Below are 21845 nucleotides of genomic sequence, written 5' to 3'. Positions count from 1 at the left end.
TTTTATTTTATAGGTTATATTAACCCATCTTAGGTTGTTTTTGAATGAGTCGAGGTCACTGCCTGATGAAATCATATATCCTGTGGGGTTTTGGTTCACAGCTGCATCTCAGGACTCAATTCCTAGACCCTTTTGCCACTTGTCAAGTTGAGCTTGGACCTCATTCCAATTTGGGGTGGGGGGGTCCATATAGAATAAAGCTTAAGAACCACACTTCCACAGTGCATTGGATATCTAAAGTGTTACTTTCACTCCATGAGCCACAATGTCAAGGAATATTTGAAACTTTATGAGGCTAGAGTTGTAACTCAGTGGTAGAGCGCTTGCCTCGTGTGGGTGAGGTACTGGGTTCCATCCTCAGCACCACATTAAAATAAAAATAAAGATATTGTTTCCAACTACAACTAAAAAACTACTTTTTAAAAAAACTTTATTCCTTCATAAGCAACCTTGGAAAGAGAAATTCACATCAGAACTCAGAGCAAGGCAAATACCCCCAAATATTTGGCTATAGAAGTCATAGCAGAATTTAAACCAAGCCAGACCCACTCTAACTCTGGCCACAGCCTCATCTCTACATCCTGGACCCAATCACATGGGCTGGAAACTGGCTTCACTTCATCCAAGGGCTTAGTTCCAGAGCATTCATTGCTTCCTCGAGTTTGAGCATTCCTAAACCAGAAAGAGCAACAGTGAGAATGTGAGCAGAGGGAGGGAGAGAGAGAGGGAGAGGGAGAGGGAGGATAACAGCCCTGACCGTTCTCCAAGTCTTTCGGGGTTGTCTTGTGGACTTTCTGAACCAGGCGTTCTGGGCCTGAAATTCTAGGGACCCTCCAAAAACTAGGCCCGTTTTTCTCACCCTCCAAGAAGTCTGGGGCAGGGGTGGAGTCTGAATTCAGATTTGTCAGATAAGACGACCAGCCTCGCCCCTCAATCTTCAAACTCCCAAAGAACTTCCAGGAACAGCCCAGACGCACAGGGCGCTCCTGGTGATAACCGAGGTTGTCTGGGGCAGCGAAGAAGAGAGAGGGGAGAAACAAAAAGGACTGCTGGAGGAAAGGGAAAGTGAAGCTCCCCCCCCCCCTCGACTTCCCCGCCTCGAGCACTTTGTCACGGCGTCTCTTACCTCGCTCCTGTCGCTGGCGGTGCCACTCAGCCAAGGACTGAAGCATCCATCTGGTCCGGAGCTTGGACAAGTAGGAGCCATAAACCACGATCTCGGTGAATTCTGAAGATTCCAGAGTCTTCAGCTCGAGCATGGCCTTGCTCACCTGCTCGATGTAAGGGATCCGACATCCGCACGGGCCTGTTCGGGAAGGAAGTGAGCGCTCCACCCAGGCCGCGGAGACCGCGACGCTGGTGACTGGGCAGCGGGGCCAGGACTGGGCACTCACCGAACAGGGCTTCCAGCAGCCGCGTCGGGACCTGGAACACCTCTGGGTCTTTCAGGTCTTCGGGAACTTTCACCCATGCTGGGATATCTCTACGTTCCGCGAGCGCACCCATCTTGAGTCCTTAAAAATTACTCTCCAGCGGGGATGAGTCCCAACGGTGCTGCCCAGAGCCGCGGCGCCCGCAGTGTCTCCAGCTGGACGGCCCCGCCCCCGGCCTGCGGCCCAATCCCACCCTTCAGGCTCTCGGCCCGCCCCGCCCACCTTTTGGCCCCGCGGATTACAAACTCCTGGGCACCCCGACCCAGCTGTCTCCTAGTTAACTAGGGTTTCCACCAGCTTTGATCGAGTCTTCTGCGCGGAAATACCGAAGGCTTGAGCTTGAGTAGGAAGAAGATGCTGTATACTTTCCCCGCAGAAAACAAAAGGTTGGACATATTCCCAGAAAGTAAGAATGCAGGCTGGACGGTGCAAGGGCTCCCCAAGAACTGCCGAATCAGTGCCTCCTGCCTCTCAGGTTCCAAATGAGGTCGTTTCCTCTAGTTCCAAAGGAGCTTGTCCCGGTTCTTCACTGTGTAGGTGACTCAGGCGACTACCAGGAACTAAGCAATAATTCCTGCCATTTAACGAAGAGGAAATCGGGATTCGGAAATTCATTATCTTACTTGAAGGGACCAGAAGGTGCTCGAAAATGCTCCCACAGTCCCATTCTTTGAGGCCTCTGTTACCTGTTCTGGAGCTTTTTGAACTGACTTGTTTCAAAGTTCACTAGTGCCCTACCGGGCCACACAGCCCAAATGGGTGAGGGCTTCCTAAGTTAACTTGATTTACTCGTTTTTTGTTTTTTATTTACTTTTGGTATTCGGGATTGAACCAAGGGACAGTTCACCACTGAGCTACATTACCATTCCTTTTTATTTATTTATATTCTTATTTATTTATTTATTTATTTTGAGACAAGATCTTGCCTAATAACTTAGGACATCGCTAAATTGCTTGCTGAGGCTGACCTTGAACTTCCGATCCTCCTCCTTCTTTGGAATTACAGGCACGCTGCTGCTGTGCCAGCCTCAAACAATATATTTTGAAAGCGGATGAACAGGTGGTCACAGAAGCTCATGCCTGAAATCCCAGCAGTCTGGTAGGGACTTGTAACACCTCTGGCAACTTTAGGGATACCCTGTCTCAAAAGATTAAAAGAGCTGGGGATGAAGCTTAGTCTCTCGGTTCCACCCCCAGTACCAGTAGGAAAAGAAAACAAACAAACAAACAAACAAACAGGTTGTTTTACAGGCCACTGTGTAATCTATCTAAAAAAGGATCATCAACAGCTGAAACTATCAGATGAAAGTTATTGAAGACTAGATATTTAAAAGATCTAGAAGTCCTAGCCCACAAATTATGAGTTTTAAAGAAGAAAAATCATTCCTTTATAATACCTAGAGAGTACCACCATAACCAAAGTTAACATCATCAGTAATGGGACAAATGGATGACTGGTCAATGTCATCAAAACAAAAAAAATCAGAAGACTGCTATTAACAACTAAATGATCTGTATGATTCAAGTAATCTTGAATCAGAACATTTCAGAACAATGAAGAAAATTTGAACATGGACTAAATTGCAAAGTTGTGTTTTATTAATGTTTAGAAATTTCTAGAGTGTATACAACTTATACAAGATAAGTCCTTGTTCTCAGGAGCCTCATACTGATAAAAAGTAATTTGCTATATCTGCAGTTTATTTATTTGTTTGTTTGTTTGTTTATTTTTAGTACTGGGGATTGAATGCAGGGGTGCTTTACCACTGAGTTACATCCCCAGTGTTTTATTTTTTATTTTAAGATGGGAACTCACTAAGTTGCTTAAGGTCTGGCCAAGTTGCTGGGGCTAACCTCAAAACAGCCTCAAATCTTCCTCCTCAGCTTTCACAGCTGCTGGAATTACAGGCAATAGCCATTGGGCCTGATGTATCTCCAGTTAAATGACAAGTATTTGGGCTGGGGATGTGGCTCAAGAGTAGCCCGCTCGCCTGGCATGCGTACAGCACCACAAACAGACAAAGATGTTGTGTCCGCCAAATACTAAAAAAAATAAATAAATAAATATTAAAATTCTCTCTCTCTCTCCCAATCTCTCACTCTCTCTCACTCTTTCTTAAAAAAAAAAATGACAAATATTAAACCCCCTTTAAAAAAAAAAAAAAAAAAAAAAAAAAAAACCTCCAGAATTTTATATGTATTGAGAGAGAGCCAATGTGACAAACATTAACAGTTGGGTCTAGCTAACAATTTTTTTTATATAGTCTCTCATCCTTTCTGTAATGTTATTAATAAAATTCAGAAGATGAAGTATTATAGAGTGTTGAGTAGCTAATAAAAAGAAACTTTTCCAGGGGAGAAAATGTAACACATCTCTTCAAAAAGGACTTCTATTACACTTTCTAAGTTATCTTCATCTCCCATTCCTTTGACTGCAAGTGTTAGAGTCTGTAAACAAGTCAGGATGGCGCCTGGCATTTTGCCAGAGAAATATTAGAGTCTGTAAATAAGTCTGGATGGCGCCTGGCAAAATGCCAGAGGGAGTGGTTTGTGAAATAACAAAAGCGAGCCATTAAGTGTGGAGATTCCTTACTGGTTGACTGCTGTATCTAGTTTATGCTAATTAAGATAAGCTGTGTGGAATGTATAAATATTGATCCAGTCCTACAATAAATGGCTCCTACTCCTGCTGTATCAAGGTAACCTGCCCACCCGTTATTTTGCTGCACCAGGTCTGCTGCATGCAAGTTCAATGTAACATTTTTAAAATTTTTTTTAGTTATGCATAAGCACAATACCTTTACTTTACTTTATTTTTATGTGGTGCTGAGGATCAAACCCAATGCCTCACATGTGTGAGGCAAGCGCTGGCTCTGCCACTGAGCCACAATCTCAGCCCTCAACATTTTTTAAAGCACATGCAGAGAACTAGGGGTGTAGCTCAGTGGTAGAGTGCTTGCCTAGCACATGTAAGGATTGTGTTCTTCACAAGCAAGGCAGCGGGGTGGGGGATTGTGGGGACATGGGAAAGCATATTAAAAGGTACTGAAAACTGAAACATAGGAAGCTGAGCCATCTTATCCACCATAGACTCCCTCTCTTCCACGTGGAGTGTTTAGGTTGCTGGGAGGCACTTGGAGAGCCTCTGAGGCAGGCCTAAGTGACTAATCAGGTAAACCCTAGGTAAGTCTAACCAGAGGTGGCTGAGACCTCCAAGACACTCCCATCTGGCCTCTGGGGACCTCAAGGGGCCCGACCTATTGGGCTACACCCAGTCTGGGATTCAAAGGCTTCCAGCCACTATAAAGGCAGAGTACAGGAACTGTTGTGTTGAAGATGTTTCCAGGACTCAGAGTTCACCCAGGAAGTAATTACAGTGCGGTTCCGCGGTTCCCTCAGGCCACCACCTGCAGCACCAGAACCACTCGACCTGCTTCCTGTTGGGCGGTCAGTATGGTAGACTGAGCATCAACCAGGTAGTCTTCTACTTTCAAGTCCGGAAACCAGAGAAATACAATTCCCAGGCCAGACTTGGGAACGGCAGAGACTGGCCTAGGCTGGCCTCAAACTTGCGATCCACCGAGAGTAGCTGGGATTGAGAGTAGCTGGGATTACAGGCTGCGCCACCACACCCGGTATAGACCAGATTGCTTTAAAATAAGATTTATATAGCTATAGCTATTGTTAAACTGTGTGGTATTAACAAAAGGATAGACACAGATGGATGGAAAAAAACAAAGAACCCAGAACCAACCCCACAAATATTCCTGATTCTTGATAAAGGAGCAAAAGAAATTCAATAGAGGAGAGAGAGCCTTTTCATTAAATGATATTGGGGGCAATGGAACATCAATAGACAAAAATAAAAAATATTGAACCTCAATGCATATCTCATTCCCTAAACAAAAAAAATTAACTCAGGTTGATCTCATTGCTTAAATGTTAATTGCATTAATTATAAAGGCTTTAGGGTCTAAGAAAAAAATTAGGATTTAGAGCTAACCAAAGAACGAATATATATATCTCATGTATATAACCAGGGGCCCTTAAGCACTGAGCTACATCTTCAACCCACCCTCTTTTTGTTTGTTTGTTTGTTTTGTTTTGTTGCTGTTGTTGCTTGGGGGTTTTTTGTTTGTTTGTTTTTTGTTTGTTTGTTTTCATGGAGTTTCCCTAAATTGCTGAGGCTTGCTATCCTCCTGCCTCAGCCTCTCCAGTGATTACAGGTGTTTGCCACCACGCCCAACAGAATTCGTAGATTTGTCACCAAAAGCATTATCCATTTTTTAAAAATTAACTAATTGGATCGCATCTAAAGTAATAAAAATAAAAAATGCATCCCAGATACTCAGGAGGCTGAGGCGCGCGCGCGCGCGCGCGCGCGCGCGCACACACACACACACACACACAAATTGCTTTGTGGAAGTTCTGTTTAAGTAAACCATTGTTTTCTTCCAGCAACGGAACTGCCCGTGGAATAGCACTTTTAGCTGCGCGACTGGTCTAGAACGGTCATTTTCCCTCCATAAGGGAGGAAGGCCATGCCCATCACTGAGGCCCGCGTTCAGCAGAAAGACCAGAGTCTGCAACGTTTTCGCTGAGAATTCCCCTACTGTGAAAGGAATGTGGGCCCCCGTTTTTCCTTAAAAATGCGCCAACTATCTTCCAGAACAAACTTACGCCCCAGGAGCGGAGCACATTCCGACCCCAGCCTTCCTGGCTGCTTGGGTAAGAGTCCGCTGCATCCCGCACCTTCATGCCAGCGAGGTTGTGCGCCCTCGCACGGAGTCAGGGACCTCCCGCAGAAGCCCAGTTTCGAAGACCCTGGAAGCTATCGGCCTCAATTCACAATTCCTGGCCAGAAGTGGTTCACTATACACTGTCCTTCTTCATGGATTTAGGCTTTTTACAAGCTGCATCTTGTCACTTCCCTCACTCTTCCCGCTAAGGAATATAATGTGCCTTTAGGAAAATTTGCAAATTACAGGGTTCTTCCGGGAGAGGAGCTCAGTCTACAGGGAAGATTCTAATAAATTCAGGAGCTGGGCATGATGGTGCCAGCTGCTTAGGAGGCCGAGGCAGGAGGATTGCAAGTTCAAACCCAACCTTGGCAATTTAGCAAGGACCTAAGCAATTTAGTGAGACCTTGTCTCAAAATAAATAAATAGAAAGTGCTGAGGATGGAACTCAGTGATAAAGCACCTCTGGTGTCAATTCCCAGTACCCACCTCCCCCCAATATATATATGGAGGAATTCTTGCCAGGGGGAAGAGGATTGTTCAGAAAAGCTGCACACGGGATACTGTAGCCTTTCCATTTATGTCAAGTGATGCTGGATAAAACCCACTCTCAATCCTCAAAGTAAGCAGTGTGTCAACTCCCTTCTTGGTTCCCACCACTTAGTGGTTACTGATGCCTGCCTTATTCCCTCTCTACTTCTCCCAGAGCCTGGTTTCTGTTAAATTGGCTGCTTCTCCACATATCTCAATATTTTCTTGCAAAAGGAGATTTTTGCGGGGAAAGCAAGAGGCAGAATTTCAGTTTTAGTTTTAGACATTTAAAAGGTTAACACTTTTTTTTTTTTTTTTTTATCCTTTGCAATGTTAGAGATCAAACCCAAGGCCTCACACAAGCTAGGCAAGTGTTCAACCACTGAGCTATATCCCCAACCCCTGAAATCTTTATAACCAATTGTATGTTGGTTGTAATAGCCACACTACCCAAATCGATTTGCAGAATCTTTAAAATCCAGTTGAAATATTATCCTAGATGACAACCTAGAAAGTCTCAACATTACATGGGCTCTGTTTGCCACCTAACCTCACAGACATTTTTCAATACATTTTTTTTTCAAAGAAGGAGCGCTTAAAAGTATACCTATTAGTTTTGTCCAAAAATAAATTGCAAGTTTTCTTATTATAATATTAGCAATAAGACTAATGATATATAAATTGGTTCAATCTTAATGGGACACCATTTGGCAACTTTTTTTTTTTTTTGTACCAGAGATTAAACTCAGAGGCACTCAACCACTGAGCCACATCCAGCAGCCCTATTTTGTATTTTATTTATAGATAAGGTCTCCCCGACTTGCTTAGTTGCCTTGCTGTTGCTGAGGCTGGCTTTGAAGTCCCAATCCTTCTGCCCCTGTGATTACAGGCATTTGCCACCACACCCATCTTGGCAACCTCTTATCAATAGAAAAGAAACAAAGCCTTTGACCTAGCAATTCTACATTTAGAATTTTATCCTATAGTTTTACCTTCACACATAAGAAATTACATGCCCAAGGATATTTACTGAAATAGCATTACTTTTTAAAAGTACAAAATAGAACACAAGGTAAGTATTCATGAAAATATATATATATATTTTAAAAGCACTGAAGAGGAAGGCAAACTGTATAAGACTTATGAAATTTGTATTTTAGTGAGAGAAATAAAAATGGTAAGTAAATTTGTAGTATCTTATGAAGTAACTGCCAAATTGAACAATACTTAAGATACATTATTGAGGGGAGAAATGGTGGAAACTGTGTATATTGTATGCTATCTTTTGCGTTAGAAGTATGTGTTTGTTCTGAAGAAATTGACAAGGACATTGGAAGGAGAAAAAACCTCTATCTGCATGGATTAGATGAAACATATTGTTAAATTGGCCATACTACCCAAAGTGATCTACAGATGCAATGCAATCCCCATCAAAATTACTAATGACATTGTTTGCAGAACTAGAAAAAATAATTCTAAAATTCATATGGAAGCACAAAGACCTTGCATATGCAGAGCAATTCTGGAGGCATTACAATACCTGATTTCAAAACATAACCTAGAAGCAGGATATGGTGACCCATGGCTGTAATTCCAGCTTGGGAAAGCTGAGGCAAGAGAATCTCAAGCTCATAGGTCTGCCTGGGCAGTTTAGGGAGACACTGTCTTAAACTACAAATTAAAAGGCGGGGGTAGTAATGTAGTTCGGTTGTAGAGTGCCCTGGGTTCAATTCCCAGTACCACCATAAATCAATCTGCCATGTTATATTCATTTTTTTTTTCCAGTGCTGGGAATGGAGCCAGAGTCTCACACTTGCATGCTTTCTACCATTGAGCTGCAGCTACGTGTACTCTGCTGAGCAGAAAGCTTTTTTTTCAAGTGATATTTTCTATGTTCAGGGAAAATCAGCTCTTCCTCTGCTTCCACCAAAGTCTGGTCTCTGGTCTCCAATCACTGGGGGTCTCGACTGTCCCCATCTGAAGGGTCAATAAAACCATAGCTAGGATTAGGGAATGGTTGAGGATACAGTCAACAAAGAGGGGAACCAGCCAGGACTCAGAGTCTGTCCCACTTCCACCTATCCCCAGGTGGAATTGTCTGGGTTTTTTCTGTAAAACACCTGCTGTGATGATCACCTACATTCTGCAACTTATCTTATTCTGCAACCACCATCTTAGAGCCTAGTTGTAAAGTGTCTACCTGGATTAGGGTGCCCCCACCACTAAGAGTGGGAGACAGGGCTGGGGTTGTGGCTCAGTGGTAGAGTACTTGCCTCGCACATGTGAGGTACTGGGATCAATCCTCAGCACGGTATAGAAATAAATAAATAAAGATACTGTACCCATCTACAACTAAGATAATTTTTTAAAAAAAGAGAGGGGAAGGGGCTGGGGATGTGGCTTAAGCGGTAGCACGCTTGCATGGCATGCGTGTGGCCCGGGTTCAATCCTCAGCACCACATACAAACAAAGATGTTGTGTCTGCCGAAAACTAAAAAATAATAAAAAAAAAATTAAAATTCTCTCTCTCTCTCTCTCTGTCTCTCTCTCTCTTAAAAAAAAGAGAGGGGAAGACAAACACTACTTGTTTGTGCAGTACAAAACTTAAAAAAAAAAAAAAAAAAAGGTTTTCTTCTAACCTCAAATAATGAAGGGAAACTTGAATAAAATGCTTGTGCCCAAAGACCAGAGTAAGGAAATGGAGGGGCAGTAAGAAAAAACATTGGCCACACTACTGCAGCATTAAGTATCAAGGCAAGGTAGAAACAGTTGATCAGCACACAGCTTCAGCTGGGTCCTGCCTCAGGAGACCAGCTCTGACTACACCTCCAGAGTCTGCTCATAGTTGCCAGTCTCAGCACTCTGGCTCCAGGGTCAATTATCAAATTGGTTTCAGGTTGGGTCAGCTTTGGAAACACCTCTTGTTTACGACTCACTGTCTCAACAAAAATGGGATGGGAAGAGAGGTATCCCATTCCTCTCCTAAATGGACCATATCCAACTAATGGATGGGGTGGGCAGCTGTCCAGAATTTTGGGTGCATCATAAGGATCTAGAACATGGGCCAATTTGGCCCTTTGTAGTACAGGTTGAGTGGAGGGTGTGTGGGATCCAGGTCAATTCCTGTCTTCTCCTTGCTTCACCTTCCATCCTTGAAAGCTGCCATCTGTTCCCTGTGCCCCATACCCTGTTACCTGAGATTGGCTTTGAGGGCATAGTCATGAATAGTCTGCGGTGCTTCTTCAGTTTCACCTGGAAAATGGTTTTGGACATCAGCTCCAAGAGAAGCAGAGATCTATCATGAGTGGGCAGGAGGATTTCCAGAACCCCCAGGATTGTGGGTGGGACTCTACCCACAGTCACTCAAGGAGGGGACCGCAAAGAAGAGCACCTAGATGAAAGACCTAATGATACTGCATAGGAGCTCTCAAGGAATGGTCCTCTTGTGAATGTAGAGACTAACATGCTCAGAGTTTCCAGTTAGTTTTTGTTTTTGTTTTTGTTTTGTTTTGTTCAACTCCCAAGCCTTCATGATTAGGAGACAATATAAGAGCAAAGAGATGAAAAAGAAGAATATCAGTCAAGAGGAACCAACTTTTCTTTTCTGGATCTGGGGATGGAACTCAGGGGTGCTCTACCACTGAACCACACCCTCAACCCTTTCTATTTTTTGAGACAGGAGCTCTCTAGTAGCCCTGGCTGGCCTCAAACTCAAAATTCTCCTGCCTCTGCCTTTTAAGTGGCTGGAAATTATGCATCACTTTGTAGGCTCAGATAGCCAACTTTTTTTTTTTTTTTTTTTTTTTTTTTTTTGCACTAGAGATTGAACAAAGGGGTGCTTAATCACTGAGCCACATCGCAGCTGGGATTATAAATGTATACTACTGTACCCAGCTAAGAGGGTCAACTAAATTTTGAGTAACAGAATTCTAGAAAGAAAAAAAAAAACAGAATGGCCTAAAATTCTCAAAAGGATTACTGCAAGTTAGGGGAAAATCAAAGCATGACACTTACTTTTTCTTTTTATTTATTTACTTATTTATTTTTGGTGGTGCTGGGGATTGAACCCAAGGCCGTGTACATGGGAGGTAAGAACTCTACCAACTGAGCTATATCCCCAGCCAAAGCATGAAATTTTGAAGGAATTTTTTCTTTTGGAGGTGGTGGGGTACTAGAGATTTAACCCAGGGACAGTTTACCACTGAGCTACATCCTCAGCCTTTTTTATTTTGAGACAGGTTCTCACTAAGTTGGTTAGGACCTTGCTAAGTTGCAGAGACTGGCCTCAAACTTGTGGTCCTCCTGTTTTAACCTCCCAAGTCACTGGGATTACAGGCATGCACCACTGTGCCTGGCAATAGAAAATTTTATTTCTAATGAAGAAGAATTCTATGGCTATTTTGATGAATAACTGAAGTACAATAAACTGGTTATATTAAAATGTGTACAATTCATTACTTTTGACACATACAAATACACCAATTACTGTAATCAAGACAATGCACATTTCCATCATCCTTAAGAGTTTTCTACTACTTCTTTCCACTCTATATGTTTCTCCATATCCATTCCCAGGCAGTAGCTCACTGGTTTCTGCACTATATATTAGTCTCCATCAGTTAGAATTTTTAACACAAACTAGTTATACTACAATTTTAATTCTCTTAAATATTTCAACTCTATTTTGAAATTTCAGGAAGGAAAGATAATCTACACACACCAAAACACACATGTACGCAAAAGAATAACATGCCTAGAATTTTAAGTACCCTCTTACAACAACTAAGGAACAATTTATCATTGTGGTATAAGAAATAGATTTCAGACTAGAAATTTTCATGCAAATGATAGATTAGATTCTTGTGGGTAACACTGACAGTACATCAAATTTCAATTTTCAGTTGTATGTCAATGTCTCCATCATCTCTAGGTGGGATGATTATGGTTGTAGAGCCCAGATCCTTGAGTTTCTGTTATATGATCACCTAATTGTTCTGCCTACCCACAGAAGTTTATTACTCCATCATTTAATGGGTTTTTGTGTGTGTGTGTGTGTGTGTGTGTGTGTGTGTTTTTTTTTTTTTTTTTTTTTAAACAGGATCTTGCTAAGTTGCTATTGTCTCCTACTTGAAATCCTCACCTCCTGAACAGCTGGGATTACAGGTCACCACACCTGGCCTTTTGATTCTTAATTCATATTCTGTTTAGATTTCAAGACTTTTGATCCTTTTAGATATTTGCAATTTCTTAGATGTTTCCTTGAATTACAGAGTTCCCACAGAGAATACAAGAAGCAGACTGACAGTTCTAGGAATCTCTTCCCTCTGGTTTGGGCATTACACCCCTCCTACTGACACCAGAATCATAACTTCATCTCTTGAATAACACTTAATAAACAGTGCTTTAAGTGGAACAGGAAAATAAACAGAAATAATGTTGTTTAGAGAATGGAGACATTAGAAAAGTTTCAAGCACTCCCTCTTCTAGTATCCAAACCACGTGAATCATCTGTTGTTGGTTAAGGCTGTATTAAAGGTACGCACGTAACCCTTGCCTGTGCTCTGCTGTCTCAAAAAGATAGGAGAAGAATCTAGAAATGTGGTGGCCAGAAGGAGAGAACTCGGTGGCCGAAAGTCAGAAGGATGTGGAGGTTTGAATTTAGTCCTTTAAGTAAATATTAGTCCCACAAGAATCGGTACGTTCCCCCCCACCCCCGTAAGAGATTCTGTGCAGACGTTGGTTCTCTCCTACGCCACTGGAACTGTCCTCACTTTCCTGAGTCCCAGATTGGATGTCTCAAGTCCAGATCCCCGCTTTCCCTCCAGGCGCGCGAGAAGAGCGCGGGTCCAGAAAGCCCAGATACCAGGGCTTTCGCCTGGGGTGGAGAAGTGGGAAGCGAGGCCTGGGATCCAATGAGAAGAGCTCGATTGGGAGGGGCTAGCCGAAAGCCCTTGAAATAAGACTCCTGGGAGAGCCGCAGCTCCTTCCAGCTGTCTCCAGCACAGATTTAGCATCTCCTCGGACACTTTTCGCCGGCCCTTAGCTCCTGCGGCATGGCCACTTCCAAGAAGTTTCACACGCTTGTGGAAGTGCAACAAAAAGGAGGAAAAATTTTTGAGGTCCTGGGAGACCCCACCGAGGTACCTAGCTGGTTCCACTCCCAATACCTAAAGTGTCCGAGAGTGGTGTACCTGGAGGCGTGGCTGGTGGAAGCAATGTTCGGTGAGTGGGCCATCAAGGGACGGGCGATGGAGCCTCCTTTCCTGCCACTTGTACCTACGCCCCTCACAGTCCGAGCGCGTCCCAGGGAAAGGCTCTCCAGGGGCCCAGATCCCAAGTTCTTGCCCCAGCGCGGCACCTTCCCCTCCCAAGCCCGGTGAGTCTTTTGTACCCTCTTGACCTCCCTGCGCAGGCCGGGACGGAGAGAAAATCCCGCATGTCGAGTGTGTGACCCACACCGTGCTTCACGTGAATCAGTGGAATCCTGAAGGCGATGCTAAGATCTTGATATTTGGGAGGCCTAATTTCCAACTGGAGGTATTCGAGATGATCAGACACCTGGCTAACTACTTCCGCCTGCGCCGCGGGGTGCTAAGTACGCAGGGGCCCGGGAATCGGGAGGACCATCCCCCACAAAGCCCCTTTACTTGGGAGGGACCCCGAAGTTTTCTGAGAACCAGGGTGGCAGTCTCGCCCTCTCGGTCGGGCCGGGAAAGGGTTTCGTCTTTGCAAGGATTCTAGAAAGCCAAATTCACTCAGCGCTCTGGGACTCTGGCCCCACATCCTCAGCCAGCAGGAGTGACAATACATTTGTGGGGAGGGGTGAAAATACAGGTGCATTCTCTTCACATTACTTTTCTTCCAGGCTCAAAGAAAGCCGCTGCCCAGATGGATGAGACCCAGGAGACTGGGGCCAAGGAGGCTGAGACCCAGGAGACTGGGACTCGGAGATCTCCAGATGAGATTCCTGAGGCCGGGACCCAGCTGTCTCCGGACCTGAAAGTCCCAGAAGCCGGGACTCAGCAGCCTACCGAGGCAGCCCAGGACCTGGTTACCAGGTTATGAAGGCATCTTTGTGTCGGGAGCGCCAGGAGTTAAAGTGGAAGTCTCCGAAGAAATCGTATTCCTAATAGTTCTCCTTCTACCCTAAAAGCTGGGGAAAGATTGTGTGATATGATTTGTTTCCCCCCTATGTTAAATGTAAACATGAATTTAAAAAGTTCTAATAAAAAAAATCAAATTTCCCTAAGGACTGTTAATTGGAAGGTAGAAAGAGAATACTACATTCCTCCCCAAATTCTGTGTGCTGTTCTCTACCCCAAGGCAGGTGAGACCTTTTGGATTGCTAGCTGCCCAGGACCAATAGTCCCCAGCTGAGGTCAGGTTTCGCTTGTGCTCCTTAACACAGGGCACCTGACTTTGCAAAAGGTAAGAGACCTTCCCATTGAGTCAGTCCTTGTATGGAAACCTCTCCAAACCTTAATTCTACTCAAGGTGACTTGGGATTTAGAAACCTGGTAACTGGGATCCAGTGGCTGCTACCCAGCTGAATATGAAAGGCCCACTTGGGTGTACCCCCCCTCTGCCACCCAATGCTTCCCAACTGGGGCAACTGACCGCAGAGAGGAGGGAAACTGCAAGAGTCGGGAGGCAATGCTGAGATCCTCAATCCTTGTCAGGGTCAACCAAGCTTTGGTGAAATTGGACATGAACCAGCCCCAGGCAGAATAAGGTTAATCTCCTTAGTTAATTCAGCAACTGGAAGATGGGAGACGTGGGGGAGACCCCTCTTGGTTCCCTCTAGAGTTCTAGAGCCCAGCACGGTACAGGAATGCCAGTCCTGACTTGTGCACACTGGAAGTTTGCACACTAACAGTCTTGTATCAGCATACCAGGATTTTTTTCCCTTTATATTGTTTTAATAGGATACTAGGATAAAACTAACACACAAGAATCTTCTTGACATGAAATGTTTCATTTAAAACATTCAAGGAAGCCCGGCTCAGGAGGTTGAGGCAGGAGGATCGGGAGTTCAAAGCCAGCCTCAGCATCTTAGTGAGACCCTGTCAGCTCAGTGGGATCCTATCTCTAAATAAAATACAAAATAGGGCTGGTGATATGGCTCAGTGGTTAAATTCCCTGATTTCAATCCCCGGTACAAAATAAAAATAAAACATTCAATGAGGAGAGGAAAGCAGAGCACAGCAGCTGGAAAAGCGTTCTGGATTGAGGACATAGTGCCAAAGTTAAACATGGAGAGGAAACGGAATTTTCGTGAGGATGCATTTCCTTATACAACTTCCTCACCTGCGCGGCCCTTTTGCCACTCATTCCTATGTGCTTAAGTTGTACAGCATATAAAGCATCACATGTAAATACATAGGATGAAGAACTTGGTTGGTTTCTAATCTATTCCTATCTGCAAGTGAATACCCTCAGGATGATGTAAGAGCTCACTGGTAAGCACTTGCCTAGCATGCCCAAGGCCCTGGGTTAAACCCCCAGCAGAGGTTGGAGGGTATCTACTCTTTAAGAACAAGTTTGGCTGGCACTGTGGTGAATGTCTGTAATCCCAGCAACTCTGAAGACTGAGGCAGGAGGACTTCAAGTTTGAGGCCAGCCTCAACAAATTATTGGGGCCCTAAGAAACTTAGCAAGAACTTGTCCCAAGATAAAATTTAAAAACCAAGGATGTAGCTCAGTGATAAAGCATTCCTGGGCTAAATCCCGTACACCAATAGAAAAAAAAAAGCAAGTTTGGCTTTAATAAACTATGGTGCTACATTAAACTTCCTTGATTGGAGGCTGGCAGAAGCCAAAGGCAAAAGAAGGCAGAATTTAAATAATATCATGCTTATTTTTAAAATTTTTTAAATGTATATAGATAAGTTTTTGTAGTACTGGGGATTGAACCCAGGACCTTGTAGCTTAGGAGACAAGCACTCTACCAACTGAGCTACATCCCTAGACCCAAGTTTTTTTTTTTTTGGTTTGTTTTGTTTTTGTTTTTGTTTTTAAAGCAATGCTTTTGGGGCTATGGTGGTGGCTCAGTGGTAGGGAGCACTTTCCTAGCATGTGTGAGTCACTGGGTTTGATCCTCAGCACCACGTATAAATAAAGGTATAAAAAACTTTTAAAAATTTTTTAAAAAGCAATACTTATTACAAATTCTGACAAATAAAAAACATTTAACTTTAGCAAGCCCCTGTCTCAAAAAAATGAAAGAAGTAGCCAGGCATGGTGGTGCCCACCTGTCCCAGTAGCTCTGGAGGCTGAATCAAGTGGATCACAAAATTCAAAGCCAGCCTCAGCCTGTATCAAATTATAGAAAGGGCTGGGGATATGACTCAGTGATTAAGCACTCCTGGGTTCAATCTCTGAGAAAGAAAGGAAAGGAAGGAAAGAAAGGAAGAAAATTAAAGTTCTGGGGATGTAGCTCGATGGTGCAGTGCCCCTGGATTCAATCCCCAGTACTGCTGAAAAGAGTTTTCACTCAGATCAAAATCTCCAGAGCTTTTCTATTGCCCTCCCAAACTCACTTCCTTACAAGACATCACTTTTAATTTTTTATTCAACTGTTAAATGATTGTTATACCTTTTTTCTTCTACCACAATTTTCCTAAGAATGGATATACTTTATTCAACTCATCCCTTACTGCTGATTCATATGTTCCCAAATATCTCAATTACAAACTGGTGCATCGAATTTCATTTTTTTTTTCCCCTCTGTAACAGGAATTGAACCCAGTGGCGCTTAACCACTAAGCCACATTCCCAGTACTTTCCCCTGATTATGCAGAGTGGGGTCACTGTAGAAGGGGTGGTGGGTCCCTCATAGCTATTGGTACCAGTCCTAGCTTACTGTCTCATAATAAAGGATGGTGCAAGGTCTTCTCCCAAAGGCACAGGACTCCACAGCACTTCCTGAGTTCCTGGAGTCTCTCAATTAGAAGATGGGGGTGGGAGTGCACAGCAACAACTAGTTACAGTGGGAAAGGAGCAGTCCAGCCTTGCCTGGGTAGAGGAAGAAATCTCCCACACCTATCCCCACTCCAATCAATAGCCAGAAAAGGGTTCATCCACTGGAGGGTAATAACAGTTGGGCCAGTAGTCAGGAAGAACCAGGTCAGATATCCCCAGCCTCTGATCACACAGGGAAAAAAAAAAAAAAAAAAAAAATCAAGATAATAAACATGAATCCTCACACTAAGAGTAAAGAAAGGGAGTGAAAGGAAGTTCCAACCCCGACTGCCTACAGGCTAGAAAAAGGCAGCCCTTGGCTTATGAAGTGCTGTGACCTCAAGGAAGGCAAATCAGGAATAAACCAGGTTTTGTGTTTTAAGGTACTGGTGATCGAACTCAGGAGCGCTTTACCACGGAGCTAAGTCCCCAGCTCTTTTTTATCTTTATCTCGCTATCTCTTTATCTCGCTAAATTGTGAGACAATTTGCAATCATCCTGCCTCAGCCTCCGGAGTCACTGGGATAATGGCGCGTGCCATTGCACGGGCTCAATTCCTCTCACCAAAACAAGGCTTTTTTAGTCGGTCGCAAATCTGCAACCTACTGCCGAGAGTGACTGGGGAGGGGGAGAATCGCAGGAGTTAAACCGAAGCCAACTTTGAAAACAAAGACCTCTTGGCACCTCTGACCCAAGAATTCCGCTTCTGGAAAGTGCGGGATACCATGCGAGGGGAATGTCTTGGACAGACTGGACGCTGCAGTGTGATAGGTAATGAAAAAAAACAGCCCCCTCGATCCTGAAACAAACACCTGTGTGTTATCACATAAAACCTACAGACGACTCAAACAGGACGCCCTCCGCGGACGAAGGACCTGGGACACTGAATCTTGTGGGAGTCTCAACCAGCCCAGAATATTAAGGGTGGACGACTGAGTGTTTGAACGCCACCTGTGCTCAAGCCAGGTTCCAAGAAATCGCACACCCGGTGTTCCGCGGGAGTCAAACTACCAGGTTTAGAGCCCCTCAAACCTAGACCAGGAGCCCTGGGTAGAACCGCTCACCTGTATTCCCAGGTACTCCAGGAGAGGCAGGAGAATTGCAGTTCTAGGCCAGCCTCAGCAACTTAGAGACATCGTCTCAAAAATAAGAAGTAGTGGAGATGTGACTCATTGGGAAAGCACTCCTGGGTTAAATTTAAAGTACAGAAATACTCCAGATACTTCACCATTTGTGAAATTAGTGAAATCATCAGCTCTCTGCCCTTGAGGACCCAGTTCTGACCATAAGATCAAAAAAGATTAGGACTTTCAAAATGATAAACTAAAATGTAGAAGCAAAACAAATGATCAGCTTCTACCCACCCCTCACATCAAGTAAAGTCAATGTTTTGTAAATTTGCTTTATTTCACGTGAAAAGACTATTCCAGACAAAAATTCCATTAGAATAGTTCTACAAATTTACCACAAAATAAACCACTATTCAAAAGGCACAGGAAAAAGTAATGTAGAGACTTAAGAATACTTGTCTTCCATCTTTTCAGCAGGCTGTCCTCGTTGGCCTAATTATTGCCATCTTGTTTGTATTAAACTGGATGCTGGATAGTTTCTGGATATGGTGAACTAGCCTTCAAGAACTCCTCAAGGCGTTTTATCTTCTTAGCTGGAAGGCAAGCAACTGATAAGCATCCACAAGGACTGGGGAGAAGTTCTGCGACAGTTTCTCAGCGGAGTCCTGAAGCTGGGATCTAGCTATAGTGATATGCCCCAGCTAAGGTTGAATTGGACATTGTGGGCCTGAATGCTTCGGATCTCCGCTGTCTTTCCCAAGGATCCTTCGCTAAAGGGATCACCAGGGCCTCTGCAGCTTCCTGGGGTTAAGAAACTACAAGAAGTTGTGAGAAAGAGGAGGCTAAGAAGCTGTAAGCCTAACGCCATCACTGTAGTTCCTCCACATGTAGGTTCACAAAGACCCTCACCTCGTTGGTCACGAAGCTCTCGGAACCACACTGCCAGGCTCTGGAGAATGTTCTTTACCCGGGTCTTCACGCCGGGCTGCCCAAACACGGTGATTTCGACTAGTTCCCCGGTGTCCGTGGGGTCCACCCTCAGCAAGGCCTGGCTCATCCACTCCATTTCCGAGAGTACGGTTCCGTCTTGGCCTAAACAGGTAAGGAGAGATTTTCAGGAGGAGCTCGATTTGGAGGGGCTGTTGGCTAGGTCAAGGGCGAGCAGGAGCTGACGGTCAAATCAACGTCAGTGACCTGCGAATTTGAGAAAGAGATGGTGGAGTCACTAGCAGCCTGTCCTCCACTGGAGGAGGCGAGCCCGGGGATACCCGGGTCAGGATGGCTCACCAAAAATTGGGTCTACCAGCCAGGGGTCCAGGTGAAACACCAGAGGTTCGTTCAGTTCCTGCGCGGGAAACCACCACGGCCGGACACGAATCGGTGGTGGCGGAAGGTGAAACCCGAGCAGCTTATCCAGGGAGTGAAACGACATCCCTGACATCCCTTCGGCCCCAGCGGCTTCATCGGCACCCGAGTGGCCGAGCATGATAGACTCCAGAGAGTCCGCAGCCCAAAGAACGTGCTCCAAATGGCTGTCTCCGGCCTCCTCCAGCCCCAGGCTCCCCCAGCGGGCTCCTTTATACAGTGCTCCACACCCCACCCATCCAGCACCCTCCCACTGCGCAGGCCCACTTGACACCGAGCTTCCCGCGCTGCTCGCGACCCCCAGCTACTTCTGACTTGAGCTGGGTTTTGATCTCAGACGCCCAGGGGCCCTCATTTCAGCCTTGGAACGCGTCCTGTAGTCTCAAAGGCTCGTGATTCAATAACATGTGAATTTGATTTGATGACCCTTTGACCCTGAATCACCTGTGCCAAGGTTAAGGTTTGCATATCACCTTCTAAGCACTAGTGGGTAGATCAGACCTAGGACGGCCTCCTCAAATCTGTAAAAATTTCTCAAGTCCTCCTCGCTGTTGTCTTCTGACTGTCCGGGTGGTTACAGTTTTAGATTTTTATTCCACTTGAACACTTAAATTTTCAGCCCTCTGTGAATTTACATTCAGAAGTCTTAATATTGTGCTTCAGTTCATAGACTAGCCATTCTCTTATTGCAAGTATCCAAAATGATCAGTCTCTTCACGGGCAATTAAAACGAACATTTCCAGATGGTTATACGGTACTTCAAAGCTAGTATTTAATCTTAACTGGCATCAAGTTTAGTGCAAATAAAATTCTATTTAGAGGCTTAGGAAAGTTTTGACAGGGAGGCTTCCCTAGAGTGAAATCATTCCCGCCTTTCTGTCAGTACCAATGTTGGCCATTCAAACCTATTGAAACTATTAATAACAAATCTGCTTGTTACACAGGGAGTTTCTCTGAAAGAAGGTTTCAGTCATTATGCAAACGAGCCGCATGCTTTATACACTGGAAAGTTCTCTTTGGGTTTACACAAAAAAACCGGTCCTGAACGCCTGTCATTTCTCTAGGGAGTGGACTCAAGGTCAGAGTTGGACCTCATCTGCCTAGTTCTCTGATCAGTGAATAAATCCAAAAGAGGCACTCATTTCTTTGTGCACTAGCCACCACACGTTCAACTGAGAATACTCAGGCTCAACTCTGAGAAATTTCTTAAATTCTACTCACCAGTAATAATTTCATCACACTGATTTAACACCAAAAAAACATCCAAAAAAGAATCAGAATATTTCAAGCCACTCTATCATGTTTTCAACAAAATATCAGAGGTGGTCATTACAGAACAGGAAGCAAGTTAAACAAATTTTGTTTATTTCCACCATCCTAAGTAAACATGTCAATGAATATTTCCTCCATATGTTCTTAATTTTAATTAAATTTTAAATTATAAAAAATTTCACACATTCAAAAAAACGTGTAACACACCCAGGTACCCTCCTTCAATTTCACAGATGTTGACATTTCCCCACCTTTGCCTCAGTTCTCTTCTTTAAAATAGTATATCTTTGAAGGTTGAGGCAGGAGGAGCGCAAGTTCAAAGCCAGCCTCAGCAACTTAACAAGGCCCTAAAACAATTTAGCAAGACCTGGTGTCAAAATGAAAAATAGAAAAGGCTGGGGAATGTGCTCAGTGGTTAAGCATCCCTGGGATCAATCCCCAGTATCCCCAGTACAAATATTATATACATATGTATATATACACATACACACACAAAGTTGAGAGAGAAACACTGAATCTCATTTTAGTGGCTATTTCTACCTCTAATTTTAAAAATCAATACAATACATATTGTAAAAAGTCATGAGGATATGCAATAAAATGTGAAAGTTCTCAGACCCAATCTTCCTTAATCTCTTAGTATTCCTTTTCAATTATGCACATTATGAATTTCCTTTTCCAGTATAAATTGTCTTTTTATGTTTAAGCTGTCTTTTGTGTTTTTGCCAGGTTTAGGTAGTGCATGCCTGTAATCCTAGCTAGTCTGAAGCCTGAAGCAGAGGGATCCTGGGTCACATAGCAATACTTCATTTCAAAGAAGAGAGAGAGAGATGGGGCGGCGGGGGGGGGGGGGGGAATCCTTCCTTGTTCTCTGAAGAAAATTCCCTCTACTTACTAAGAATATTGAAATTTCTGTCTTAACATTTAAGACAGAATCCTCAAACCATCTGTTCTTTTTTTTCTTGTTGTTGTTTGTTTGTTTTTAAATAGTGTTGCAGAACTACTGAACCTAGGGCCTGACACAAAGCTAGGCAAGTGCTCTACCACTGAATTACACCCCCAGTTCTGAGGTTAATTCTTTTAAATTAGGGATAAAGTAGAGATACAATTTCATCTTTTCATAAAATTGGTACTTTTATTTATTTAATACTTGGGATTGAATCCAGGGGTCCTTTACCACTGAGCTACATCTCCAGTTCTTTTTATTTTGGGACAGTCCTGTTAAATTAGTGAGACTGGCCTTGAATTTTCAATCTTCTTGTCTCAGCCTTCGGCATCACTGGGATTATAAACATATGCCTCTGCACCTGGTAAATTGGTGTGTTTTTGTTTTGTTTTTGATACTTCGGATAGAACTTAGGGGCACTTGACCACTCAACCACATCCCCAGCCCTATTTTGTATTTTATTTAGATACAGGGTCCCACTGAGTTGCTTGGCAGCCTTTCTGTTGCTGAGGCTGGCTTTGAACTTGAA

General features: G+C 43.9%; 3 protein-coding genes across 3 annotated transcripts; 1 reads left to right on the top strand and 2 right to left on the bottom strand.

Annotated features, from left to right (window-relative positions):
• Positions 1–613: 613 nt before the first annotated feature.
• Positions 614–1506, bottom strand: Dppa5 (developmental pluripotency associated 5). The gene is made up of 3 exons (XM_076860003.1): positions 1395–1506; positions 1127–1306; positions 614–672 (listed from the first exon to the last, which is right to left on the bottom strand). Exons 1-3 carry the CDS (start codon positions 1504–1506, stop codon positions 614–616), a joined length of 351 nt encoding a protein of 116 aa, XP_076716118.1.
• Positions 1507–12756: 11250 nt separating this feature from the next.
• Khdc3l (KH domain containing 3 like, subcortical maternal complex member) lies at positions 12757–13768 on the top strand. Its single transcript, XM_076859482.2, has 3 exons — positions 12757–12925; positions 13116–13298; positions 13569–13768. The coding sequence occupies exons 1-3, from the start codon at positions 12757–12759 to the stop codon at positions 13766–13768; spliced, it is 552 nt and encodes a 183-aa protein (XP_076715597.2).
• A 4481-nt stretch (positions 13769–18249) lies between these two features.
• Positions 18250–19219, bottom strand: Ooep (oocyte expressed protein). The gene is made up of 3 exons (XM_076859481.1): positions 19021–19219; positions 18643–18825; positions 18250–18326 (listed from the first exon to the last, which is right to left on the bottom strand). The coding sequence occupies exons 1-3, from the start codon at positions 19217–19219 to the stop codon at positions 18250–18252; spliced, it is 459 nt and encodes a 152-aa protein (XP_076715596.1).
• Between the last annotated feature and the right edge of the window lie 2626 nt (positions 19220–21845).

Source organism: Callospermophilus lateralis, chromosome 6, assembly GCF_048772815.1.
Source record: "Callospermophilus lateralis isolate mCalLat2 chromosome 6, mCalLat2.hap1, whole genome shotgun sequence".
NCBI classification, from domain to species: Eukaryota; Metazoa; Chordata; class Mammalia; order Rodentia; family Sciuridae; genus Callospermophilus; species Callospermophilus lateralis.
This window is presented reverse-complemented; position numbering and strand designations above follow the sequence as displayed.

What these genes read in the sequence shown, in the direction of transcription:
- Dppa5 (XM_076860003.1), bottom strand. Translation starts at nt 1,506, where the DNA reads ATGGGTGCGCTCGCGGAACGTAGAGATATCCCAGCATGGGTGAAAGTT. An exon ending in GCTGCTGGAAGCCCTGTTCG is followed by an intron (nt 1,307 to 1,394) that starts GTGAGTGCCCAG and finishes CTTCCCGAACAG; the next exon opens with GCCCGTGCGGATGTCGGATC. An exon ending in CCGCCAGCGACAGGAGCGAG is followed by an intron (nt 673 to 1,126) that starts GTAAGAGACGCC and finishes TTTCTGGTTTAG; the next exon opens with GAATGCTCAAACTCGAGGAA.
- Khdc3l (XM_076859482.2), top strand. Translation starts at nt 12,757, where the DNA reads ATGGCCACTTCCAAGAAGTTTCACACGCTTGTGGAAGTGCAACAAAAA. An exon ending in GCTGGTGGAAGCAATGTTCG is followed by an intron (nt 12,926 to 13,115) that starts GTGAGTGGGCCA and finishes CTCCCTGCGCAG; the next exon opens with GCCGGGACGGAGAGAAAATC. An exon ending in CCTGCGCCGCGGGGTGCTAA is followed by an intron (nt 13,299 to 13,568) that starts GTACGCAGGGGC and finishes CTTTTCTTCCAG; the next exon opens with GCTCAAAGAAAGCCGCTGCC.
- Ooep (XM_076859481.1), bottom strand. Translation starts at nt 19,219, where the DNA reads ATGCTCGGCCACTCGGGTGCCGATGAAGCCGCTGGGGCCGAAGGGATG. An exon ending in GCTGGTAGACCCAATTTTTG is followed by an intron (nt 18,826 to 19,020) that starts GTGAGCCATCCT and finishes TTACCTGTTTAG; the next exon opens with GCCAAGACGGAACCGTACTC. An exon ending in AGAGCTTCGTGACCAACGAG is followed by an intron (nt 18,327 to 18,642) that starts GTGAGGGTCTTT and finishes CTTGCCTTCCAG; the next exon opens with CTAAGAAGATAAAACGCCTT.